We start from the raw sequence: 27,721 nt of genomic DNA on the forward strand, positions 1-27,721 counted from the left end.
TTTTCATGTGATTTTTAAAAGAACAGTGTGAGTATAACTGACCTCTGGAGCTTGGCCTCTTGACCCTCTGCCCTGTTTTGAATTCTTTTTCCAGGACCTGCCCTCAACATCTGTTGAGGAAAGATGTTTTTTTCCTTACAGCCCCACAGGCGTGGTGAGGATGCGCCCATCAGCACAGGTTTTCCCGCTGCTGTTACAGAAGCGAAAAGCAGTAGCATTTCTTCACGCTCCACTGGTGGGTTTTGTTTTTGGTAATTGATGTCCTTTTCATTATAAGGGACTGCAATACAAAAGTAGGAAGTCAAGAAACACCTGGAGTAACAGGCAAATTTGGCCTTGGAGTACAGAATGAAGCAGGGCAAAGGCTAACAGAGTTTTGCCAAGAGAACGCACTGGTCATAGCAAACACCCTCTTCCAACAACACAAGAGAAGACTCTACACATGGACATTACCAGATGGTCAACACCGAAATGAGATGTATTATATCCTTTGCAGCCAAAGATGGAGAAGCTCTATACAGTCAGCAAAAACAAGACTGTGGCTCAGATCATGAACTCCTTATTGCCAAATTCAGATTCAAATTGAAGAAAGTGGGGAAAACCACTAGACCATTCAGATATGACCTAAATCAAATCCCTTATGATTATACAGTGGAAGTGAGAAATAGATTTAAGGGCTTAGATCTGATAGATAGAGTGCCTGATGAACTATGGACTGAGGTTCGTGACATTGTACAGGAGACAGGGATCAAGACCATCCCCATGGAAAAGAAATGCAAAAAAGCAAAATGGCTGTCTGAGGAGGCCTTACAAATAGCTGTGAAAAGAAGAGAAGCGAAAAGCAAAGGAGAAAAGGAAAGATATAAGCATCTGAAAGCAGAGTTCCAAAGAATAGCAAGGAGAGAGAAGAAAGCCTTCCTCAGTGATCGGTGCAAAGAAATAGAGGAAAATAATAGAATGGGAAAGGCTAGAGATCTCTTCAAGAAAATTAGAGATACCAAGGGAATATTTCATGCAAAGATGGGCAGAATAAAAGACAGAAATGGTATGGACCTAACAGAAGCAGAAGATATTAAGAAGAGCTGGCAAGAATACACAGAAGAACTGTACAAAAAAGATCTTCACAACCCAGATAATCACGATGATGTCATCATTCACCTAGAGCCAGACATCGTGGAATGTGAAGTCAAGTGGGCCTTAGGAAGCATCACTATGAACAAAGCTAGTGGAGGTGATGAAATCCCCAGTTGAGCTATTTCAAGTCCTGAAAGATGATGCTGTGAAAGTGCTGCACTCAATATGCCAGCAAATTTGGAAAACTCAGCAGTGGACACAGGACTGGAAAAGGTCAGTTTTCATTCCAATCCCAAAGAAAGGCAATGCCAAAGAATGCCCAAACTACTGCACAATTGCATTCATCTCACATGCTAGTAAAGTAATGCTCAAAATTCTCCAAGCCAGGCTTCAGCAATATGTGAACTGTGAACTTGCAAATGTTCAAGTTGGTTTTAGAAAAGGCAGAGGAACCAGAGATCAAATTGCCAACATCCGCTGGATCATTGAAAAAGCAAGAGAGTTCTAGAAAAACATCTATTTCTGCTTTATTGACTATGCCAAAGCCTTTGACTATGTGGATCACAATAAACTGTGGAAAATTCTGAAACAGGTGGGAATACCAGACCACCTGACCTGCCTCTTGAGAAATCTGTATTCAGGTCAGGAAGCAACAGTTAGAACTGGACATGGAACAACAGACTGGTTCCAAATAGGAAAAGGAATACGTCAAGGCTGTATATTGTCACCCTGCTTATTTAACTTATATTGCAGAGTACATCATGAGAAACGCTGGGCTGGAGGAAGCACAAGCTGGAATCGAGATTGCTGGGAGAAATATCAATAACCTCAGATATGCAGATGACACCATCTTTATGGCAGAAAGCGAAGAAGTAAAGAGCCTCTTGATGAAAGTGAAAGAGGAGAGTGAAAAATTTGGCTTAAAGCTCAACATTCAGAAAACTAAGATCATGGCATCTGGTCCCATCATTTCATGGCAAATAGATGGGGAAAACAGTGGAAACAGTGGCTGACTTTATTTTCCTGGGCTCCAAAATCACTGCAGATGGTGACTGCAGCCATGAAATTAAAAGATGCTTACTCCTTGGAAGGAAAGTTATGGCCAACCTAGACAGCATATTAAAAAGCAGAGACATTACTTTGCCAACAAAGATCTGTCTAGTCAAGGCTATGGTTTTTCCAATAGTCATGTATGGATGTGAGAGTTGGACTATAAAGAAAGCTGAGTGCTGAAGAATTGATGCTTTTGAGCTGTGGTGTCGGAGAAGACTCTTGAGAGTCCCTTGGACTGCAAGGAGATCCAACAAGTCCATCCTAAAGGAGACCAGTCCTGGGTGTTCATTGGAAGGACTGATGTTGAAGCTGAAACTCCAAATACTTTGGCCACCTGATGCAAAGAGCTGACTCATTTGGAAAGACCCTGATGCTGGGAAAGAATGAAGGCAGGAGGAGAAGGGGACGACAGAGGATGAGATGGTTGGATGGCATTACTGACTCAATGGACATGAGTTTGGGTGAACTCCGGGAGTTGGTGATGGACAGGGAGGCCTGGTGTGCTGCAGTCCATGGGGTCGCAAAGAGTCGGACTTGACTCTGCAACTGAACTGAACTGAATAGGTGGAATCTCTACATTCATTCAAATGAACTGATTTGTAAACAGAAACAGACCCACAGGCTTAGAAAACCAACTTATGATTATGAAAATCAAAAGACAGGAGAAGGAAGACAGTAAAAGGTTGAGTTTAACAGATACACACTACTTATCAGATGGATAATCCAGAAGGACCTACTGTTAGCACAGGGACATCTCCTGAACATACTGAAAGAACCTATATGGGAAAAGACCCCAAAGAAGAATAGATACACTTCTGTGCGTTACTGAATCAAGTTCCTGTTCACCTAAAACAAACCCAAGTTCAGATAGCAAATCTACTTCAACCGAAAAGTTACCAAAAAAAAAAAAAGCATTGGATCGCGGGGCTATGCTGCCTCCTTGTGGCCACCTTTGGTGACAACAACTGTAAAACCTGGGCTCATGGACGTTTAACATTACCCGGGCCTGAGGGGATGGATGTAAGGAAACCACGTGTCCTCAGCAGAAGTCCTCCGGTAGGTCTGGGGAAAAGAAAGGAAAACAGGGCAGACGGTCAAGAGGCCACTCTCCAGAGGTCAGTTTTACTCACACTTTTTTTTTTTTTTAAATCACACGGAAACCTTTCACCACGGAATAATTTTAGAGAAATGTGAATCAAAACTAGAATAGTTACCACCTGATCAGGCAAGCCCACCCCTTGCCTTACATCCGGATAAAATCAGAATTTAAAATGATACTTACTCCCTTATTTCACGGCAGCACAATTCACAAATTCCAAGACACAGCGTCAACCCAACGTCCATCAATAGAGAGATGAAGAGTAACTGCTCCATTTAGATGCTGGAATACACTCAACCATCAAAGACAGCAACAAAAAGGCCATTAACGGCAGCACAATGGACCGAGAGATTTATCCTACTGAGAGAAGTCAGACAGAGAAAGAGAAATATTACATCACTTACAGGTGGAACCTATAAATCGGTTCAAATGGACAAACTCATAAACAGAAAGAGACTCACAGGCTAATAAAGCCCACCGATGATTATTTCAACAAAGGGAGGGGAAGGGAGACATTTAGAAGTTGGATTTACACATACACACTCTGCTATGCTCAGCTGGGTCGACTCTTCGCGGCCCCGTGACTGTAGCCAGGCTCCTCTGTCCATAGGATTCTCCAGGCAGGAATACTGGAGTGGGTTTCCATTTCCTTCTCCAATGCATGAAAGTGAAAAGTGAAAGTGAAGTCGCTCAGTTGTGCCCGACTCTTAGCGACCCCATGGACTGCAGCCTACCAGGCTCCTCCGTCCATGGGATTTTCCAGGCAAGAGTACTGGAGTGGGGTGCTATTGCATATACACACTTCCGCTGCTGCTGCTGCTAAGTTGCTTCAGTCGTGTCCGACTCTGTGCGACCCCACAGACGGCAGCCCACCAGGCTCCCCCGTCCCTGGGATTCTCCAGGCAAGAACACTGGAGTGGGTTGCCATTTCCTTCTCCAATGCATGAAAGTGAAGTCGCTCAGTCGCATCTGACTCTTAGCGACCCCATGGACTGCAGCCCACCAGGCTCCTTTGTCCATGGGATTTTCCAGGCAAGAGTACTGGAGTGGGGTGCCATTGATATACACACTACTAGATATCAAAGAGACAATCCCGAAAACCCTGCTGAATAGCACAGGGCAGTCTACTGAACACACTGATGGAGCCGGCATGGGAAAGACCCCTGAAAGAACAGAACAGATACACCTCTATATAGAACTGGATCAAGTTCTTGTCAACCTAAAACAGAGCAGCAGGCATCGACTCTAATCCAAAGGAAAAGAAAAACGCAATTCCCCCAAAGCGTGGAGCATGACCTCGCCGGCCCTCTCCCCGAGCGTGCGGCGGCCGAGGTCTGGGCCCCCTCCCTCTATGTGAGCCTCGGGGTCGGACTCGATGAAGGCCGATCTGCGGGGACGGTGTCCGGGCCCCTCCGCTGCACGCGGCGGCGCGGGGCACGCGGGCCGGGCGGCGGGGCTGGGGCGCGGGGACGCGGCGGGAGAGCGTTCTCCCGGGCCGCCGCGGCGCTGCGGGTTGGGGCGCGCGGGCCCCGCGAGCGGCCCGGGGCCGGCGTCCTGGGCGCCGCGGGAGCGCCCCCTCCCGGTGCTGAGACCTCGGGCGCTGAGAGCCCGGGGCGGCCGGCGGGCGACTGCGTCCGGGTGGTTTCCAGTTGCCCCGGGCCCCACCGCCTGCGCCGTCGGTGCCCCTCTCCGTCGGTCCGTCCGGCTGCCATCCCCGGGCCGCGCCCCGGTGCGTCTCGCTTCCCCGCCCGCGCGGCCCCGCTGCGCTGCGCGTAGCTGCCCTCTGTCCGCCGACGGCGTTGCTGGGCGAGGGGCGTCCCGGTGGCCTCGCCCGAGCGCGGGTCGGGTCCCTCGGCGGGTGGACGCGAGGGCGCGTCGGCCGTCCCCGGACCCGCGCCGGGCCCACGACCGGGGTCGCCCCCTGGCTCCTCCACGCCGCCGCGGCGCGCTGCGCCCCTCGGGAACCCACGTGGGCGGTCGGTCGTCCTCGCCGCGGGCGGGGCGGGCGGGGCGGGGCCCCGGTGGTCGCCCTCCCGCTTCCTCCCTCCGTGGGTTTCTGCTGTGGAGCATCGACCCGCGCCGGCACGCCCGGCTCCTCGTGCTCGCTTCTCTGGAGAAGGGCATGGCAACCCACTCCAGGATTCTTGCCTGGAGAAGCCCACGGACAGAGGAGCCTGGCGGGCTACAGTCCATGGGTCACTAACACTTTCATCACTTTCACGTGGAGCAGGAAGAAATGCTGCCGCCTTGTGGCCACTTCGGGCCGCTTGTGCCCAGCAGGGCACTTACTACCTGGCAGGCCTCGGTCAGTCAGTGCAGCCAGTCAGTCGTGTCCGACTCCTTGCGACCCCATGGACCGCAGCACGCCAGGCCTCCCTGTCCATCACCAACTCCCAGGGTTTACTCAGACTCATGTCTATCGAGTCAGTGATGCCATCCAGCCATCTCATCCTCTGTCGTCCCCTTCTCCTCCTGCCCCCAATCCCTCCCAGCATCAGGGTCTTTTCACATGAGTCAGTTCTTCACATCAGGTGGCTAAGGTATTGGAGTTTCAGCTTCAGCACCAGTCCTTCCAATGAATATTCAGGACTGATTTCCTTTAGGATGGACTGGTTGGATCTCCTTGCAGTCCAAGGGACTCTCAAGAGCCTTCTCCAGCACCACAGTTCAAAAGAATCCACTCTTTGATGCTCAGGTTTCTTTTTAGTCCAACTCTCACATCCATATGTGACTACTGGAAAAACCATAGCTTTGACTAGATGGACCTTTGTTGGCAAAGCCTGCAGCGATGTAAGGAAAAAACACCTGTCCTCAAATAATGCCCTCAGTTAGGTCTTGGAAAAAGAATTTTAAACAGCAGACAGTTCAGAGGCCAATCTCCAGAGGTCTGTTTTATTCACAGTTTTTTTTTTTTTTAATCTCATGAACAGTCTCTACACCATGAAATCTTAGAGAAACTCAAATCAAAACTGCAAAGAGGCATCACCTCACACGGGTTAAATGGCCTTTGTCAGAAGGTGTACAAACAATAAATGCTGGAGAGGGTGTGGAGAAAGGGGAACCCTCCTACACTGATGTTGTCAATGTCGATTGTTAACAGGCAGGATGGAGGTCAGGGAGGAGGTTCTTTAAACAATAAAAAGTGATTGAAGTCACCACACTTCTCCCATACAGAAAGAAGAAACTCCAAATCAATTAAAGAGCGAAATGGAAGAATGATGACTCTTTAACCCTTGATGAAAATATAGACATCCTATGGTTTGACATGTATTGCAGCGATTTCCTTTTGGGTGAATTCCTATTTGAGGAAAGAAAAATAAAACAAAAGTCAACAGAAGGGACCTACTGCCCTTAAAAGCCTTATGGACTGTAGGGAAAACCTCACTGGAAGAAAAAGGTAACCCTCAGAATGGGAAATAAATGTTTGCAAATGAAGATGCCCACAAGGAATTCATCTCCAAAACAGGCAAACAGCTCATGAGCTCATCATCAAAAATACAAGGAACCCAACAGAAAAATGGGTCAAAGTTCTACATGGATATTTCTGTAAAGAAGGCATATATATGGACGTAAAGCACATGAAAAAGAAAAAAAAAAACCTCAGCATCACTAATTATTGGGGCTTCCCTTGTGGCTCAGCTGGTAAAGAATCCGCCTGCAATGCAGGAGACCTGGGTTTGATCCCTGGGTGGGGAAGATCCCCTGGAGAAGGGAAAGGCTACCCACTCCAGTGTTCTGGCCTGGAGAATTCCATGGACTGTATAGTCTGTGGGGTCGCAAAGAGTCGGACATGGCTTCACTAATTATTAGAGAAATGCAAATATGGAGTATTACCTGACAGATCTCTGTAATGAAATTGTTTCAGTGAACTTTTCTTTCGAGCGGTGGTGTGGGTCAGAAATATCTACAGAGGAAAGGCAGCACACTCAGCCCTGAAGCCCTGATGAGGGAACGAGCCTGGCATTGCACCCAGAAAATATGAGCAGAAAAAGATGGATACGGCTGGAATGAGCTGAGCCGAACGCTGACTGCAGACTGCAGGGGCGGGGTCAGGACACGCCAGCCTTGGGAGGCGACTCTTCACTTTCAGTTATAACCATCCAGTTCCAGTTCAGTTGCTCAGTCTGTCCGACTCTTTGCGGCCCCATGAATTGCAGCATGCCAGGCCTCCCTGTCCATCGCCAACTCCTAGAGTTTACCCAAACTCATGTCCATCGAGTCGGTGATCCCATCCAGCCATCTCTTCCTCGGTCGTCCCCTTCTCCTCCTGCCCCCAATCCCTCCCAGCATCAGAGTCTTTTCCAATGAGTCAACTCTTCGCATGAAGTGGCCAAAGTACTGGAGTTTCAGCTTTAGCATCATTCCTTCCAAAGAAATCCCAGGGCTGATCTCCTTTAGGATGGACTTGTTGGATTTCCTTGCAGTCCAAGGGACTCTCAAGAGTCTTCTCCAACACCACACTTCAAAAGCATCAATTCTTCAGCACTCAGCTGTCTTCACAGTCTAACTTTCACATCCATACATGACCACAGGAAAAACCATAGCCTTGACTAGATGGACCTTTGTTGGCAAAGTAATGTCTCTGCTTTTCAATATGCTATCAAAGTTGGTCATAACTTTCCTTCCAAGGAGTAAGTGTCTTTTAGTTCATGGCTGCAATCACCATCTGCAGTGATTTTGGAGCCCAAAAAATAAAGTCTGACACTGTTTCCACTGTTTCCCCACATATTTGCCATGAAGTGATGGGACCAGATGCCATGATCTTAGTTTTCTGAATGTTGAGCTTTAAGCCAACTTTTTCACTCTCCTCTTTCACTTTCATCAAGAGGCTTTTTAGTTCCTCTTCACTTTCTGCCAGAAGGGTCTGTCATCTGCATATCTGAGGTTATTGATATTTCTCCTAGCAATCTTGATTCCAGCTTGTGCTTCCTCCAGCCCAGCGTTTCTCATGATGTACTCTGCATAGAAGTTAAATAAGCAGGGTGACAATATACAGGTATCTCTTCACTGTATTCCTTTTCCTATTTGGAACCAGTCTGTTGTTCCATGTCCAGTTCTATCTGTTGCTTCGTGACCGGCATATAGGTTTCTCAAGAGGCAGGTCAGGTGGTCTGGTATTCCCATCTCTTTCATAAATTTTCCACAGTTTATTGTGATCCACACAGTCAAAGGCTTTGGCATAGTCAATAAAGCAGAAATAGATGTTTTTCTGGAACTCTCTTGCTTTTTCAATGATCCAGCGGATGTTGGCAATTTGATCTCTGGTTCCTCTGCCTTTACTAAAACCAACTTGAACATTTGCAAGTTCACGGTTCACATATTGTTGAAGCCTGGCTTGGAGAATTTTGAGCATTACTTTACTAGCGTGTGAGATGAGTGCAATTGTGTGGTAGTTTGGGCATTCTTTGGCATTGCCTTTCTTTGGGATTGGAATGAAAACTGACCTTTTCCAGTCGCGTGGCCACTGCTGAGTTTTCCAAATTTGCTGGCATATTGAGTGCAGCACTCTGACAGCATCATCTTTCAGGATTTGAAATAGCTCAACTGGAATTCCATCACCTCCACTAGCTTTGTTCATAGTGATGCTTTCTAAGGCCCACTTGACTTCACATTCCAGGATGTCTGGCTCTAGGTGAGTGATCACACCATTGTGATTATCCGGGTCATGAAGCTCTTTTTTGTACAGTTCTTCTGTGTATTCTTGCCACCTCTTCTTAATATCTTCTGCTTCTGTTAGGTCCATACCATTTCTGTCCTTTATCGAGCCCATCTTTGCATGAAATATTCCCTTGGTATCTCTAATTTTCTTGAAGAGATCTCTAGTCTTTCCCATTCTGTTGTTTTCTTCTATTTCTTTGCACTGATTGGTGAGGAAGGCTTTCTTCTCTCTCCTTGCTATTCTTTGGAACTCTGTATTCAGATGCTTATATCTTTCCTTTTCTCCTTTGCTTTTTACTTCTCTTCTTCTCATAGCTGTTTGTAAGGCCTCCTCAGACAGCCATTTTGCTTTTTTGCATTTCTTTTTCTTGGGGATGGTCTTGATCCCTGTCTCCTGTACAATGTCATGAACCTCCGCCCGTAGTTCAGCAGGCACTCTGTCTATCAGATCTAGGCCCTTAAATCTATTTCTCACTTCCACTGTATAATCATAAGGGATTTGATTTATGTCATACCTGAATAGTCTAGTGGTTTTCCCCATTTCTTCAGTTTAAGTCTGAATTTGGCAATAAGGAGTTCATGATCTGAGCCACAGTCAGCTCCCGGTCTTGTTTTTGCTGACTATATAGAGCTTCTCCATCTTTGGCTGCAAATAATATAATCAATCTGATTTTGGTACCATAGATGTATGTAATTAAATATATAAATTATATATGTGTGTGTAGTTGAAGGATCCTGGTGGCTAAGTGGTAAAGAATCTGCCTTCAGTGAAGGAGACCAGGGTTTGATTCCTGGATTAGGAAAATCTCCTGGAGAAGGGAATGGCAACCTGCTCCAGTATTCTTTTTTTTTTTTTTTTTTTGCAGTTGAGCTCCTTTTCCTGACAACCCCCCCAACCACCCTGACTCCAGTATTCTTCCCTGGAGAATCCCATGGACAGAGGGGCCTGGCGGGCTACAGTCCTTGGGATTGAAAAGTTTCAGATTCTGCTGAGTGACAAACGCTTTCACTCTCTCTTTTTGCATCGTTCATTTGCGATGTTGTTAGTTTCAGGCCTACGCACAGCAATTCAGCTATGCACATCTATACATATTCTTATGTATATCCTTCTCCAGCCTCTTTTCCCTTTAGGTTGTTGTTGATACAGGACATTGAGTCGAGTCCCCTGGGTTGTACCGCAGCTCCTTCTCGTTTACCAGTTTTTTGTTGTAATCCCTCCCTTCTTCCTGGCTGTCCTGTGTGACATGCGAGATCTTCGTTCCCTGATCCAGCCTGCCCCACCTGCAGTGGAAGCCTGGAGCCCTAACCGTTGGACCGCCAGGGAGGTCCCTGTTTACCTGTCTTATCGATGGTAGTAAGTATATGTTAATCCCAAACTCCCAGCTCATCCGCCACCCACACCTGCTGTCCCCTTTAGTAACCATATGTTTATTTTCCATGTGAGCATTTCTGTTTTGTAAATAGGTTCCTTTGGACCAGGCGGTTCTCTGAAGTAGGGAGGAGAGAGCTATCTTGTGTATTACCCACTAGGTGTCACTGGCACGATGCCCCATCCGATTGTGGGACAACCAGAAAATGTCTTCAGATGTTTCCAGATACCCCTGGGGAGTCGACAGAATCACCCCAGTCAAGAACTGTTGGGTTACATCATTCAGGGACTAAGAGGGCAAGACAGAGTTGGGTGCACAGATATCTCTTTAAAGTGCTGGAGAAGACTCTTGAGAGTCCCTTGGACAGCTAGATCAAACCAGTCAATCCTCAAGGAAATCAACCCTGAATATTCATTGGAAGGACCGATGCTGAAGCTGAAACTCCAAGAGTTTGGCTACCTGATGCGAAGAGCTGACTCATTGGATAAGACCCTGATGCTGGGAAAGATTCAAGGCAAAATGTGAAGGGGACGACAGAGGATGAGATGGTTGGATGGCATCACTGACTCAATGGACATGAATCTGAGCAAACTCTGGGAGGTAGTGAAGGACAGGAAGGCCTGGCGTGCTGCAGTCCATGGGGTCGCAAAGAGTCTGACTGGACTGAAGCAACTTAGCATGCATGTAAAACCAGCACAGGAGTTAAGATAGCCCAATTAGATGAATGAAAGAGAAGCACTTTTCTCTCCCTCACTGGACAACACACACACACACACACACACACACACACACACAAGAAAGCAAGTGGCCCAAACTGGCTGTGGTAGCCACCTCTTGACCCTCCACCAAAGAGACTGTGTTAGCTTCCTCCAGCCACTGTAACAAATACCATCACCTTGATGATTGCTAAGTTGTGTTCAACTCTTTGTGACCCTATGGACTGGAGCAAGCCAGGCTTCCCTGTCCTTCACTATCTCCCATAGTCTGTCCATTGAGTTGGTGATACCATCCAACCGTCTCATCCTCTGTCATCCCCTTCTCCTCCCGCCTTCAGTCTTTCTCAGCATCAGGGTCTTTTCCAATGAGTCAGTTCTTCGCATCACGTGGCCAAACTCTTGGGAGTTTCAGCTTCAGCACTGGTCCTTCCAATGAATATTCAGAGTTGATTTCCTTTAGGATTGATTGGTTTGATTGACTTGGTGACCTAGAACAACATAAATGTATTCGATCACAGTTCCAGAGGCCGGATGTCAAAACTCAAGGTGTCAGAGCCAGGGGCAGGGGTGGGATGGGGACACACCCTCAGAGGCTCATGCCTTTTGCAGCTTCTGGGGCTCCAGCCACCCTGGGTTGGGGCTGCATCATCCCTGCCTCTGCCCACCCTCCCCTCATCGTCTCTTCCTCTGCCCTCTGTCTTCTCTTCTGAGGACGCTTGGAGCTAGGCTCCGCCTGGGTAGTCCAGGACAGTCTCATCTCAACACCCGTACTTACATCTGCACAAACCATTTTCTGGGGACTCCCCCGGTGTCCAGTGGTTACGACTTCACCTTCCAATGCAGGGGGTGGGGATTCGATCCCTGGTCAGGGAGCTAAAACCCCACATGCCTTGGGGCAGAACACAAAAAACAGAAGCGATATTGCAACAAATTCAAAAAAGACTTTAAAAATGCTCCACATTAAAAAAAAATCTAAAAAAAAAACCCCTTTTTCCAAATGAGCTCCATTCACAGGTACTGGGGGGAGGACCAGACATATCATTTAGGGGAAGCACCTCCGTTCAACCTACCATAGTGACCTGATTTGGGGTGACATCAGTAATTGTTGGACCCCGTCTTGCAGGAGGAATCCTCGGGACGTTACTGAACCCAAAGCCCGCCACACCCCTGGGCTTGTACTTCTGTGAAGTGGAATTCCTTCTGGCTTTTGCCTGGGGTGAAGGTCAGCTCAGCTTAAAGCCTTTTTAAAAAACTGGAATATAATTGCTTTGCAATGCGGTGTTAGTTTCTGCTGGACAACAACGCGGATCATATATACATATATCCCCTCCTCCTGAACCTCCCTCCACCCTCATCCCGCCCTCTGGGTCATCACAGAGCCCTGAGCTGAGCTCCCCGTCTACACAGCAGCTTCCCACTAGCCATCTATTTTACACATGGACGTGTGCACACGTCAGGTCAGCTTAACCCCTTCATGTCCCGTGATCGGCAGCCCAAACCATCCCGACACAGTTCTCAAGCCCCAAAGGGCAGCATGAAGGATGTGACCCCGGCCTGGTCTCTCGTGGTGAAGAGCCCACCCGAGCACCCCTTCCACGGTGCGCCCTGGGTCCGTGCACGACTTTGCCACCATCTCCTCTCTGGGCTGCTTCTGCGGGTTTGGGTTTTGTTTTGTTGGAGATCGGTTTGATCGTCTTCCGTCCGTCTGAAGGTTGTAGCTGGGTTTGTGAACCACCTCAAAGCCTTCAGAGAAACAGTCAAGGGTGAAGCTGATGTGTGACTCCACGCTTGTGGTCTTCGGGGTTTCTCGGTTTCAGAAAGGAAGCGGATGTTGGTTGTGAAGGTTTGTGGTTAGCATCAGCTGTGGGCCGCAGGTTGCTTGCTTGTACGTAACAGACAAATCTCCGTGCAGTCAGAGATTCTTATGGACATTAGGACCTATAACCCTCCTTCAGAAAGAGAGTGGGCTGTGGAATCAGACTCTGAATTCCAACCCCTCTTCTTGCTAACACACCCCAAGTTTTTTTTTTTTTTGAAAGCAGATAGTGGGGAGTTTGTGATTTTAAAAATCTGTTATTTTCAGTTGATTTGCTTGCCAACAACCCTGGTGAAGCTGATTCCTCTTAAGCAGAAAGGATCTTTGCTTAAGGATTTTGTAAAGAACAGTGTGGCCGGCAGAAAAGTGGGTGCCCCTGAAGGTGTTCACATCCTAATCCACAGAACCTTCTACTTTACAGGGCAAAGGAGGCGAGAGGTGGATGATGGGTTCAAGTCCCTAACAGCCAGTGTCAAAGGAGGAAGATGATCTTGGATTGTCTGAATGGGCCAAGCAATATCAAGAGTCCTGGAGAAGACTACTGAGAGTCCCTTAGACTGCAAGGAGGCCAAACCAGTCAGTCGTCAAGGAAATCAACTCTGAGTATTCATTGGAAGGACTGATGCTGAAGCTGAAGCTCCAATACTTTGGCCACCTGATAGGAACAACCAACTGATTGGAAAATACCCTGATGCTGGGAAAGATTGAGGGCAGGAGAAGAAGGGGGCGACAGAGGATGAGATGGTTGGATGGCATCGCCGACTCAATGGACATGAGTCTCAGCAAGCTCTGGGAGATAGGGAAGGACAGGGAAGCCTGGCGTGCTGCAGTCCATGGGGTCGCAAAGAGTCGGACACTGCTGAGCGACTGAACAACAACTTCTGTGCTGGCAGGCAGATTCTTTCCCACTGAGCCGGCAGGGAAGCCCTACCGATGTACTTTCCCCCTTTCTTTTTAAAACGTTAATTTATTTGGCTGTATCAGGTCTTGGTTGCAGCCTGTGGGGTCAAGTTTACTGACCAGGGATGGAACCCGTGGGTCCCCTGCATTGGGAGCTCAGAGTCTTAGCCACTGGACCATCAGGGAAGTCCCCAGTGTACTTTCTGACTCTATGGATTTCACTGACCCATTGGGGTTTTGATTTGCGAGCCCCCTTAATGAATGTAGGGGACTGGTAGTAGCAGAACACAGATGATGCCTCACGAGGCAGACGCGCTGGGACCCTGGGCTGGCAGCAGGAGATAAGCCAGGCTGCCTGGAGCTTGTGTGCAAGTCACGCTATGGCTCCGGCTTGATGAGTGCCAACTAGGGAAAGCCAGGCTGACGGGGGAGGAGGAGAGGGCCCTTCACCCCCACCATCGCACCCTGTGTCCGGCTCCAGCCCCCACCCAAGGCTTCCCTCCTGGGCTGCAGAGCTCAGGACAGGCGAGGAACCATGTCCCCAGTCCTGTCTGCCCTCCTCTGTCTTGGTGAGTCATTCTGGAAAATGCTGAGGGACAGGCACTGGGCTAGGAGACAAAGAATGTTAGTTTTTTTTTTTTTTTTAAATTGAACCAGGGCAAGAGGTAACTTTCAGGGCAAGAGGTGACCTACAGGCATCACCTCACTTATTTGCTGGGTGGGAAAACTGGGACCCAGGGAGATGCTGCTTGTGTGAATTATTCTAGTTTATTCGTGGCTGGGTTGATAAATGAATACGGGTCTCAGAGTATTGGGCTGCAACCTTTTCCCACTACACCATAGTGTTTTGTTTTTAATTAACTAATTAATTAAAGTCTACTTGATTTACAATGTGTTAGTGTCAGGTGCTCAGCAAAGTGAATCACACACATATATATTATATATGTATGTATGTATATATATTCCTTTTCAGGTTCTTTTCCCTTATAGGTTATTACAAAATATTGAATAGCGTTCCCTGTACTCTACAGTAGGTCCTTGTTGCCTTATAATTTTTAATTTTGTTTGAGGTGGATTTGATATCAGTGCTAGATTATAGATTTAGCTTGTCAATATCCCTTTAGGTGCTGGTGCCAACAATTTTGCCGTTTGTGACGATGTGATTGGACCTTGAGGGTATTATGCTAAGCAATATAAGCCAGATAAACAAATATTGCAGGATCCTACTTATACATGGAGTCTCAAAAAGTCAAACTCACAAAAGCAGCGAGTAGCTTGGTGATTACCCGGGTTGGGGACAAGCGGTTGAGGGTGGAGGTACGGGTAATGGAGAGGTAGATGATATGGGTCAAAAGGTACAAAATTCCACTTATAAGATGAAATCAGTTCTGGGGGTTTAAGTCATAACATGGTGGCAACAGTTAACCGTTCTATAGCACGTACCTGAAATTTAGATTTCTCACCAGAAAAATACCCCCAAAGATATTTAATTATGTGAGGTGATGGATGTGTTAACTAGCTTGATTGCGGTAATTATTTTACAGGTCATCACGCCATACACCTGGGATATGTAAGAGTTTTATTTGTCAGTCAATCTCAATAACACTGGAGTAAGAGTCTCCTGTAATAGGACTGGTGGGGAGGCTCAGATGCGTTTTTTAAGTCTCCTTATCAAGCTCTATTCTGGGCACGTCTGCGCATGATTTCCTTGTTTCTTCAAAGGAACTTTATCACGGAAAAGGACAGAGGCTCCCGGGGCTAAGCAGGAAGGGAGAGCAGTTGTGTTATCGGGGGTAAGAGTGCATACTGTGAAGACAACCTGCCCCTCAGTCACTCATGCCTTTATCCACCCTTGAAAGAACTCACGGAGCTCTTACACATGCACTATTCTGTGCTTTTATTTCATTTTTGGCTGTGCTGAGTCTTTGCTGCTGCGCGCGGGCTTTCTCTAGTTGTGGTGATGGGGGCTCCTCTCTGGTTGCGGCGCCCAGGCTTCTCATTGCGGTGGCTTCTCTCGCTGCGGAGCACAGGCTCCGGGGCCCGCAGGCTTCAGTAGTCTCAGCACCGGGGCTCAGCAGTTGCGGTTCCCAGGCTCTAGAGCAGCGGCTCAGTAGTTGTGGCGCACGGGCTCAGTGCTCCCGGGCACGTGGGATCTTCCTGCATCAGGGATCGAACCCGTGTCTCCTGCACTGGCATGTGGATTCTTTACCACTGAGCCACCAGGGAAGCCCTACTCTGTGTTTCTAAATAGACACTCATTTAATCCCCATCGCAACCTGATGAAGCAGGGCCTCCTGTTATTCCCATCTCACAGGTGAGAACACAGGCCGAGAGGGATTAAGTAACTTGTTTAAGTCATGCAGCGACAGGCTCAAATACAAACTAAGCAATGCTAGCACCAGATCCACCTGATTTACTGCAAAAATGTGCTGCTAGTGTTTAAATCTACCTCCTGCCAGTTGCAGGACTATGGACCTCATGGGATATACTGTGCAAAAAAAAAAATTATTTGTTGTTTATCTGAAATTCAAATTTAACTGGGAGCCCTGTGTTTATTTTTTAATTTTATTAACTGGCCATGCCACAGGGCTTGTGGGATCTTAGTTCCCTGAGCAGGGATCGAACCTGGGCCCCTGCATTGGAAGGGCAGAGTCCTGGTCACTGGACCACCAGAGACGTCCCAGGTTGGCTTCTTTCGTGTCAATCATGTGCTTGTGTATCTTTGAAAAAAAAAGACACACACACACAATGATGACAGAAGAAAGGGAATACTTGAAACTAACACAAGGTTGTTAATCAACTATCAGTTCAGTTCAGTTCAGTTGTTCAGGCAGTCTGACTCTTTAGGACCCTGTGGACTGCAGCACGCCAGGCCTCCCTGTCCATCACCAACTCCCGGAGTTTACCCAAACTCATGTCCATCCAGTCGGTGATTCGATCCAACCATTTCATCCCCTGTCGTCCCCTTCTCCTCCTGCCTTCAATCTTTCCCAGCATCAGGGTCTTTTCAAATGAGTCAGCTCTTCACATCAGGTGGACAAAATATTGGAGCTTCAGCTTCAGAATCAGTTCTTCCAATGAATATTCAGGGCTGATTTCCTTTAGGATAGATTGGTTGGATCTCCTTGCTGTCCAAGGGACTCTCAACTATATCCTCAATTAAAAAAAGCAAATGCACGCAAATTTGTCAGCTCAGTGTGCAGCACGCAGGAGATGTGGGTTCACATGACGTCCTGGTGACTGGTCGCTTGCTCTTTCCCCAGGGCTGTGTCTGGGCCAGGTGATATGCGCTCCGGAAGGTGAGTCTAGATCCGTCTTCTGGGTTCAGCCAGTGAGAGGGCAGGAGCTGGGGGACGGCCTGGGACGGGAGGGCTCTGTCGGAAGCTGAGCTTCTCTAGGATTTGTTTCGCTTCCAGGTCCTCTGTCCGAGCCCTCCCTCCAGGCCCTGCCTAGCTCCCTCGTGCCCCTGGGGAGGCCGGTGACCATTCGCTGCCAGGGGCCTCCGGGTGCAGACCTGTACCGCCTGGAGAAGCTGAAATCCGGGAGGTATTTTGACCAGGCGGAGATCTTCATCTCGGAGATGAAAAGAGACCAAGCCGGCCGCTACCGCTGCTCCTATCAGATAGGGATGCGCTGGTCCCCTCCCAGCAGCCAGCTGGAGCTGGTTGCTACTGGTAACCGGGGGTGGGCAGGGCTGGATGTGGAGTCTCTGGGCTGCGAGGTCCTCTGTTCTGGGCGCCAAGAGGGTGAGAGTGGGGGGTGATGAAGACCCTAAACCCAAAGTCCTGGGGCGAGGGAGGGGGTGGGGATGTTGGGGTTAGGGTGGGGCAAGCAAGACGTTGGTCTTGAGTGCCAAATTTAGGGAAGGTGCCCCAAACTCAGTAACCCACATAAATAATATGTTAATGCAATATTAAAAAAACCCAGCCCAAATTAATACAAAAAATCTAGGATGTTCACAATAGCACAATTTTAAATAAAGACAGATTCCTAGATTGCCATTCCAAGTCACAGCCAAGCCTGACACGAGAGGAAAAAATGTGCCCCCCTCTAGCCACGTTTATGCCTTAAAAAATATTTATTTTGTGGCCACACCCTTGGGGCATGTGGGATCTTAGTTTTCCATCCAGGGGTCCAACCATCTGGCCCCTTCAATGGAAAGGTGGAGTTTTAACCACCTTCTCTCTCTTTTATCCCCTCCCCAGTTTTAATATTTTTTAATTGAAGTATACTTGATTTACAATGCTGTTAATTTCTGCTATACAGCAAAGTGCTCCAGTTATATATATATTTTTTTGAAAAATATTTTTCCATTCTGGTTTATCATAGGGTATTGAATATAGTTCTCTGTGCTGTACAGTAGTAGAACCTTGTTGTTTATCCATCCTATATGTAAAGGCTTATATCTGCTAGCCCCCACCTCCCGCTCTGTGCCTCTCCCAACACTCTTTCCCTTGGCAACCGCCAGCCTGTGCTCTGTGTCCACGAGTCTGTTTCTATTTCATAGACAGGCTCCTTTGTGTCATATTTTAGATCCCACATGTAATTGATATCATGTGCTATTTGTCTTTCTCTGTCTGACTTACTTCACTTCGTATGATTGTCTCTAGTTGCACATGGCATGTTGTTGCAAATGGCGTTATTCCACTCTTTTCTGGGGCTACATAGTATTCCATCGTATATATGGGCCGCGTCTTCTTTATCCATTCCTCTGTCGATGCATATTTAGGCTGTCTCCATGTCTTAGCTATTGTCAGTATTGCTGCTGTGAACACAAGGGTGCGTGTAACTTTTTGAGCTAGAGTTTCGTCTGGGTATGTGGGAGAGGGATTGCTGGATCATATGGTGGGTAATTCTATTTCTAGTTTTCTGAGGAACCTCCATACTGTTTTCCACAGTAGCCACCGTCTTTAATACTAAAGTTCTCTCCTTTCCCAGACACTTTCCCCAAGCCCTCGCTCTCAGCCCAGCCCAGCACGGCGGTGCCCGCAGGAGTGACCGTGACTCTACGCTGTCAGAGCCAATACGGTTTTGACCAATTTGCTCTCTACAAGGAGGGGGACACCAGGCCCTTCAAGACACCGGAGAGGTGGTACCGGGCAGACTTCCCCATCGTCACGGTGACTGCTGCCCACAGCGGAATCTACCGATGCTATAGCTTTTCCAGCGCGCATCCATACCTGTGGTCAGCCCCCAGCGACCCCCTGGAGCTTGTGGTCACAGGTCAGGGGTACAGACAAAACCTTTTCTCCAGCCTTGGCAGCCCCTGATGGAAGTTTCCAGGGGAGGGAGCATGGGGAGTCAGAGGCTTTGGAGGGTGTTTGAGTGTCTGGGTGCTTCTGTAACAAGTGACCACAAGTTCGCTGGCTTAAATTTCACAAATGTATGACCTTACAGTTCTGGAAGTCAGAAGTCTGAAATGGGTCCTGCAGGGATAAAACCAAGGTATCAGCCAGCCTTCCTTCTGGAAGCTCAAGGGGAGAATTCATTTCTGGTGCCTTTTCCAGCTTCTAGAATCACCTGTATCTCTTGGCTCCCACGGTCCCTTCCTTCATCATAAAACCAGTTTCATAGCATTTTCTAATCTTTCTCTTTCTCTCTGACTCTTCCACCTTCCTGCTTCACTCTTAGGCTTTTAAGGACCTTTGTAATTGGACCCACTCAGATAATCCAGGATGGTCTTCCCAGCCCAGGATTTTCTATTTTTAAAAAAATGTGTATTGGAGTATAGTTGATTTACAGGGCTTCTCAGCTAGTGTGGTGCTAGTGGTAAAGAACCTGCCTGCTAATGCAGGAGATATAAGAGACTCACATTCGATCCCTGGGTTGGGAAGATCCCCTGGAGGATCCCACACCAGTATTTGTGCTTGGAGAATCCCCATGGGCACATAAGCCTGGTGGGCTGCAGTCCACCAGGTTGCAAAGAGTTGGACACGACTGAAGTGACTTAGCACACACACTTGTGGTTGATTCACAATATGGTGTTAACTTTAGGTGTACAGCAAAGTGAATGAGTTACATGTATATATACATATACATGCATATATTCACTTTTACATTAATTAATCAGTTTTTGTTTAAAAATTTTAATTTATGTATTTTTTCTTTTTTTTGGCTGCACCTTGTGGCATGCAGGATCTTGGTTCCCTGACCAGGGACTGAGCTTGCACCCCTGCAGTGGAAGCCTGGAGAAAGTGAAAGCCAGGAAAAGGAAAATTGAATTCTGTTTTAATTTGAATGCTATGAATAGTGCCTGGGTATTATTGCCTGGGAATAATGCCTGGGTGATTGGTCTGGGTAAACAAGCAGATAGCAAGGGTCATGGGAGAGGGAAGGGGCTGTTTTTTCCCTTGGCAGTCCCCATTTGTCCCCACATAGCATGCCTGTCTTTCTCTGGACATAGTCCACGGTTTTTGCCTCCTCATCTGGTTCCCAGGAGACAAAAGCCACTTTTGTTCCCAGGATCTGTAAGATGGCAGGTTGCAGGGATCCAGAAGAAGGGACAGGACTGCAGTTTGGAAAGTAGGGAAGGCAGCTACAGGGATTGTCATTCATTAGCTCCAGAGTGTGCTAGGTGCGCCTTTCAAACGCTGTTTAAGACTCACCGCAGTCCAGTGGTGGAAGCGTCCGTAGTTTTAGTTTCCAGGTGAGGAAACGGGTTTGCTCAGGAACCACACATAACAGTGCACAGATCGCTCTCTCTTTTTTTTATTTTTTTCTGATTTCTCAGGGGCCTCTGTGACCCCCACTTGGCTGCCCACGGAGCCACCTTCCACTGCGACAGGTAGGTTTCAGAGCATTCACCCTGTGTCTGTGGTATACAGGCACAGGAACCCCGTTATCCTTTTCCTCTTAGTCTAGATTTCTCGATTTGCTTGAATACTGGAGTGGGTTGGCATTTCCCCCTCCAGGGGATCTTCTTGCATAATTACAGCACAACAGAAAAACCAGAAATCTGACATTGGCACAATATATACGTATAGTTCTGTGTCGATTCATCACAAAGACTCACATACCTACCACTGCATTCAAAATACTGTTCCAAGGGAAGAAAACAAAAAGCGCTATTCCATCCTCACAAAGATATTCTGAAGGTCCCACCTTTATAGACACCTCTCCCCTCCCATGATCCCTACTACTGCTGCTACTGCTAAGTCGCTTCAGTTGTGTCCGACTCTGTGCGACCCCATAGGTGGCAGCCCACCAGGCTTCCCCATCCCTGGGATTCTCCAGGCAAGAACACTGGAGTGGGTTGCCATTTCCTTCTCCATGCATGAAAGTAAAAAGTGAAAGTGAAGTCGCTCAGTTGTGTCCGACCCTCAGTGACCCCATGGACTGCAGCCTACCAGGCTCCTCTGTCCATGGATTTTCCAGGCAAGAGTACTGGAGTGGGGTGCCATCGCCTGATCCCTAACCCCTGGCTAATTTGTTCTTCCTAGATTTAATTTTATCATTTTGATAATGTTACATATAAATGGAATCATACAACATGGGACTTTTTAAGATTGTCTCCACCCCCTCCCCCCTTATCATAATACTCAACGGACATGAGTTTGAGCAAGCTTCAGGAGTTGGTGATGGACGGGGAAGTCTGGCGTGCTGTAGTCTATGGTGTTGCAGAGAGTCGGCCATAACTGAGCGACTGAACTGAACTGATCATAATACCCCTGAGATTTTTCCAAGTTGTTGCATGAATCAATAGTGCTACCTTTTTTCAAAGAAAATTAAAAGAAATTATTTGTCCTTGGCTGTGCTGGGTCTTTACTGCTGAATGGGCTTTTTTTCTGGATGTGGAGAGTGGTGGCTACCCTCTAGTCGCTACACACGGGCTTCTCATTGTGGTGGCTTCTCTTGTTTCGGAGCATGGGCTGTAGAGCACGTGGGCTTCAGTACTTGCAGCTCCTAGGCTCTAGAGCACAGGCTCAGTAGTTGTAGCACAGGGGCTTAACTGCTCCACAGTATGAGGGATCTTTCTGGACCTGGGATCGAACCCAGGTCTCCTGCATTGCAAGCAGATTCTTTACCGCAGAGCCAACAGGGAAGCCCTCACCCTCAGTATATACAGTCAAGAAAATTTAAAAAAGTATATTCACACAGAAGCTTGTATGTGAATGTTCATATAGTAGCAGAATTCACAACAGCCCCAACGTGGAAGTAACCCAATGTCCATCAGTGGATGAATGGAGCTGTTTCTCAGGAAGCCACTCAGAAGTAGAAGACGGGTTTATCTTGGGCTTTCCGAGTTTGTCTTTCCTCAGTGTCTGTGCAGTGTGTGGTAGATGAATGAGTTCCAGGAAGATCGGATAGCTCAGAAGGGGCGAGGGGAGTAGGGACTCACGGAACAGACCCGGCATTACCCACTTTCTTATAATCGTCTTGCTTAGAATTCACAGAAGCCTCCAGGAAACTGAACCACTCGATTGCAAAGGAGGCCTCCACAACTGGTGAGTAACCAGGCACTCAGAGCTCGCTCTTCCGTCATCTGAGGCTGTCAGCTTTCAGGCTGTTTCTCAAAACCACCTGACTCTCCCCAGGAAAGTCCTCGATTTGAGGGCGAGGGTCGGGTGGAGCTGGGCCCTGAGCTCGGGGGCAGAGGAGCATTCTGGGAAACGTGGCTGCTTCCAAGATGGCGGCACCGAGGCTGCCGTGGGGACACCATTACTTATCCCGACACTGGGCTCTTCTTCTTTTCTAAATGTACTTTTAATTGAGGGACAACTGCTTTACAATGACGTGTTGGTTTCTGCTGTACAACAACGTGAATCAGCTACACACGTCCCCTCCCGCTTGAGCCTCCCTCCCGCCCCCAGCACTGTGGTGGTCTTCTTTTTCTTTTGGACTTTCTCTCACTAAGTGTGTTGCCACAAGAACGCTTCTACATGGGTAGTAAGTTCTGAATTTTTGTTTCTTTAATTTGTTGGTTGTGCTGCATGGGATCAAACAGGGATCAGACTCACGCCCTCTGCACTGAAAGTGCAGGGTCTGAACCACTGGACCCTCAGGGAAATCCCGTTGGTGTGTGCTCTTCCAACTTGGCTCTGATCGATGTGTGTAGCCTTGTTGCCATTGCTTCCAGGCACGGTCCTGTGCCTCAGCCCCGCGTAGATCGTAGTTCCCTGGACACAGTACATCCTCCAGTCCAGGGCAGTTAGGTGTCCCTCCCACTGTTGTGCTCTTCGCCCTCGGCTTCTCTAGGGAGAGTCTCCTTTTCCTTCAAGACAGAAAACCCTGGCAGATTCCCTGAGGATTCCTTAGCTATCTTCATGGGGTCCACACACTTTAGGTTCCTGATTCCAGCAGGTTCTTTCCAAGACTCTGAGGAGATTCTTCTCCATCCTATGTTCAAAACCCTTCTTGGTCCCCAGTCACTCTCAGGAGGAGTAGGAAAACTGACCCATAGCTGTTAAGTCATTTGCCAGATGGTAAAGAATCTACTTGTAATGCAGGACACCTGGGTTTGATTCCTGGGTCGGGATGATCCCCTGGAGAAGGCAATGGCAACCCACTCCAGTATTCTTGCCTGGAGAATTCCATGGACAGAGGAGCCTGATGAGCTACAGTCCATGGGGTCGCAAAGAGTCAGACATGGCTGAGTGACTAACATTGTCATTCTATCCACATCTAATAAGTGATGAGTCTGAGGTTCCAATCCGAACACTCTGACCCTGCAGTTCATGTTGTCGACTCACTCAGTCATGTCTGACTCTTTGCAACCCCGTGGACTGTAGCTTGCCAGGCTCCACTGTCCATGGGATTTCTCAGCCAAGAATACTGGTATGGGTTGGCATTTCCCCCTCCAGGGGATCTTTCCAATCCAGGAATTGAACTCGTGTCTCCTGCATTGGCAGGCTTTTTTTTTTTTTTTTTTTTTACCACCTAGCCATCAGAGAAGCCCTTTGTGCTTCACACTGTTCTTAAAAACCTGGAGTTCTGCCCCTCAGTGCAGCTGTTCAGGATTGGGTAGAAACAGGGTTAGAAGAGATGGTTCCACCTCTTCACACTTATTGTTTTTGATTCCCAGAAGCTTCTAGGAATATCACTGTCCTTCCAAAGGAGTCAGACCCTCCAACTGGTGAGTAAGTGTCCTTCTCTGGACCAGCTTCCTGCCCCCTCTAGCCCATGTCTTTACCCCAAACTGGCTGCTTTCCCTGCAGAGAAGCTGCAGCTCTCTGGTCTTGGGTTCTGGTGTGTCAGCTAAGAAGGGGAGGAGTAGTGTTAGCATATGGAGCTCAGAATTGGGCAAAGACCAGTGTGAAGGTGGAGATTATCTAAAAGGTCAGAAGAAGGGAAATTTCATCTCTGCACCACCCCTTATGATAGTCTCCTCTTTCACAATCAGCCAAACCACCAGGTAGTGTCTGTGTGTGGGGAGAAGTTGTATCAGAGGCCTGTGAGGGGGTGAGTGGAAGACATGCTACTCAAAGAATGGGGCTTATCTAGCCCCGATGCTTGGTGAAGACGAGAGGAATCCTTGAGGAAGGAGGTTGGCATCCTAGCTTGTTATTCTTCAGTTGTGTCTGACTCTTTGCAACCCCATGGACTGCAGCATGCCAGGCTTCACTGTCCTTCACCATCTCCTGGAGTTTTCTCAGACTCGTGTCCATGGAGTTGGTGATGCCATCCAACCATCTCATCCTCTGTCGTCCCCTTCTCCTCCTGCCCTCAATCTTTCCCAGCATCAAGGTCTTTTCTAATGAGTCAGTTCTTTGCATCAGGTGGCCAAAGTATTGGAGTTTCAGTTTCAGCATCAGTCCTCCCAGTGAATATTCACGGTTGATATCCTTTAGGGTTGACTGGTTTGATCTCCTTGCAGTCCAAGAACTCTCAAGAGTCTTCTCCAACACCACAGTTCAAAAGCATCAGTTCTTCAGCACTCAGCTTTCTTTATGGTCCAACTCTCACATCCATACATGACTACTGGAAAAACCATAGATTTGACTAGACAGACCTTTGTTTGCAAAGTAATGTCTCTGTTTGTTAATATGCTGTCTAGGTTTGTCATAGCTTTTCTAGCTAGCAGAGAGTAATAGGTTTTCAGATGAAGGATTTGGCTGTGACAAACCCAGTATGTGGCTTGGAGTGGGTTCTGGAGAGGAGCTTTGTTTGTTTGCTTGTTTACTATTTATTTATGATTTTTATTTTTGACTGGGCTGCTTCTTAGTTGCAGCTTGAGGCATCTTTGATATGGCACGTGGTTTTCTCTCTGGTTGTGGTGCTTGGGCTCATTAGTCAAGCCTCACAGGCACGTGGCATGTGGGACCTTAGTCTCCTGACCAGGGATCCAGCCTGTGTCCCCCTGCATTGGAAGGCAGATTTTAAACCACTGGACCACCAGGGGAGCCCCAAGATTATTATCATTATTTTTTTGGATATGGACCACTTTTAAAGTCTTCATTGTATTGCTTCTGTTTTATGTTTTGGTTTTTTGGCTTTGAGGGATCTTAGCTCCCCAACCAGGGATTGAACCTGCATCCCTGGCATTGGAAGGTCAAGTCTTAACCCCTGGACCACCAGGGAAGTCCCCTTGGAGCTGGGCTTTTATCATCTGCTCCTGTCTCTTCTTGTTCCTCTAGGTCTTGCCCTCCAGCACTACACCAAGGGCAATCTGGCCCGGATATGCCTTGGGGCTGTGATTCTGATTCTCCTGGCGGGGCTTCTGGCAGAAGACTGGCACAGCCGAAGGAAACCTCCGATGATGCACCGGATCAGAGCTGCACACAGGCCACTCCCACCCGTCCCGCAGACCCAGAAACCAAAGGGTCGTCAGGATAGGGGTCGACCAGACGGTCACAACCGAGGCTTCCGTCACTAGAATCTCAGGCTTGGTTGCGTCTTGGTCGCGCGAGTGGGGAGGGGACCTAGCGTGAGTGGACTATGAGAGCCACAGTCTACTCACTGTTGTCTTGCTCACTGCCATTTTTTTTTGGGGGGGCGGACTGCGAGGCATGCGGGGATTTTAGTTTTGTAACCAGGGATTGAACCCACGCCCCCTGCATTGGAAAGAAGAGTCTTAACCACTAGACCACCAGGGAAGTCCCTCCAGATGGACTAATTTTTTTCATTCTATTTATTTTTAATTGGAGGATAATTGCTTTACAGTGTTGTGTTGGTCTGTGCCATACAGCAACCTGAATCAGCCATAGGTATACACATGTCCCCTCCCTCTCGAACCTCCCTCCCACCTCCCACCCCTCTCGTTGTCACAGAGCACCAGTTTGAGCTCCATGTCATACAGCAAATTCCCACTGGCTATCTGTTTTACACGTGGTAGGGTATGTGTTTCAGGGCTGCTCTCTCTGTTTGTCCCACCCTCTTTTCCCCACTGAGGATTGACTTCTGACATCACCCCCTCTCACAGCTGACCCAATCCATCCTCTGCCCAAAACTCTCCCATGTGTCCCCGTTGCCCACCTGCCTTGTGTTTTTTTCTTTTTTAAATTCTATTGATGTAAGTTAATTTACAATGTTGTGTTAGTTTCTGGTATGCAGGAAAGTGAATCAGTTCCTGAGGTTTTTTTTTTCTTTTTCTGATTATCCCCAAATGTAAGCCTCATGCCAACACTGTCTTAAGCTACAGTCTGAAAAAACATCTTTTTGTTTCTTGGGTTGTACCTGACTCTTTCAGGCTTTTGGGTCTTCTATTCTTTCCCCTTTGAATATAATAATAATTATAAGCAGCATGTTAATGACTTGCCTTTATATTAGAAAAAAAGTCCAAAGTCCTAAGCTTATCCTAAAGGTTTGGATAGGTCAATCCATAGAGACAGAAGATGGACTGGTGTTTGACAGGGGTTGAGGCAAGGAAGAAATAGGGAGTAATTACTTGTTGATAAGTCGCTAAGTCGTGTCTGACTCTTTTTGACCCCATGGACTGCAGTACACCAGGCTTCCCTGTCCTTCACTGTCTCCCGGAGTTTGCTCAGATTCATGTCCATTGAGTTGATGATGCCACCCAACCATCTCATCCTCTGGCACCCCCCTTCTCCTTGTGCCTTTGATCTTTCCTAGCATGAGGGTAATTACTTAATCAGTGATTTTTTTTCCTTTTCTTATTTTGCAATGATGAAAACCTTTTGCAACTAGGTAGAGGTGGTGGTTTCATAACAAAGCGTACTAAATGGCACTGAGTTGTTCACCTTAAAGTGGTAACTTTTATTTTACATGAATTTCACCTTAATAAAAAGGAAAAAAAAAAAAACCAAACCAACCCAACTTTACTACCTGACATCCATCCCTGTCTGTGTGGGGTCACTTGTCCTAGGGAGGTAAGTGACATAAGTCAGAAATACTTCCCTTTTCCTGTTGCCAGACTGCGGCACCTAGCTGGGTGCCCTCCTGCTAAACAGAAGCCTCTCTGTTGCTGACACAGTCTTCAGATGAAGTCCAGTCTGGCTCTCCCATGAATATGACTCTGGTACACATCTGGGGTTCCAGTTCCTACCAGAGTGAATCTCAGACCCTGACTTTGTTAGGGAACTTCCCCCAGGAGCTGTGATGAAGATTGGCAAGATCTGGCCCCTCCCCCAACACTGCCAGCCCCCAGGTTGCCTGCCTTCCTGGCGACTCTGAGCTCAGAGCCCGCCCCCAGTGTGCCCTCTGTGCCACTTGGGCTAGAGGAACTATCTAGAAGGAAGTAAGGTTTGGAAGAAAATAGTGCTTAATAAGAAAGTAATTCTTATAGAAAATAACATTAAAAGGAATATATAGATGTATATATCACTGAGTCACTTTGCTGACCAGCAGAAATTAACACACCAATGTAAATCAACTATAATTCAATTAAAAGAAAAAGGTTCTAATAAAAAAGTAATTCTTGTACTGTTGCTTTAAGGAGTTTGGGGTTTCTGTATGTCACAAGGGAATTCTGGGGGCTGTAAGAGCTATGCATACCATGAAGTTCTGTTTTCTGTGGAATCATTAAATCATTAACATGGAATCATTAAAAGTTAATCAGAGCAATGATGGCATCATGCATGTACTTCATGTATGTGTGTGTTAGTCGCTCAGTCGTGTCTGACTCTTTGTGACCCCATGG

General features: G+C 47.6%; 1 protein-coding gene across 1 annotated transcript; it reads left to right on the forward strand.

Moving 5' to 3' along the window:
* Nucleotides 1–141: 141 nt before the first annotated feature.
* On the forward strand, nucleotides 142–27,645 carry GP6 (glycoprotein VI platelet). The gene is made up of 10 exons (XM_069552033.1): nucleotides 142–235; nucleotides 10,000–10,238; nucleotides 13,208–14,255; nucleotides 16,950–16,985; nucleotides 17,103–17,360; nucleotides 18,625–18,909; nucleotides 20,417–20,470; nucleotides 22,071–22,130; nucleotides 23,708–23,758; nucleotides 25,260–27,645. The coding sequence occupies exons 3-10, from the start codon at nucleotides 14,222–14,224 to the stop codon at nucleotides 25,496–25,498; spliced, it is 1,017 nt and encodes a 338-aa protein (XP_069408134.1). The 5' UTR covers nucleotides 142–235; nucleotides 10,000–10,238; nucleotides 13,208–14,221; the 3' UTR covers nucleotides 25,499–27,645.
* Nucleotides 27,646–27,721: the final 76 nt, after the last annotated feature.

The sequence above is a fragment of the Ovis canadensis genome, chromosome 14 (genome assembly GCF_042477335.2).
Source record: "Ovis canadensis isolate MfBH-ARS-UI-01 breed Bighorn chromosome 14, ARS-UI_OviCan_v2, whole genome shotgun sequence".
NCBI classification, from domain to species: domain Eukaryota; kingdom Metazoa; phylum Chordata; class Mammalia; order Artiodactyla; family Bovidae; genus Ovis; species Ovis canadensis.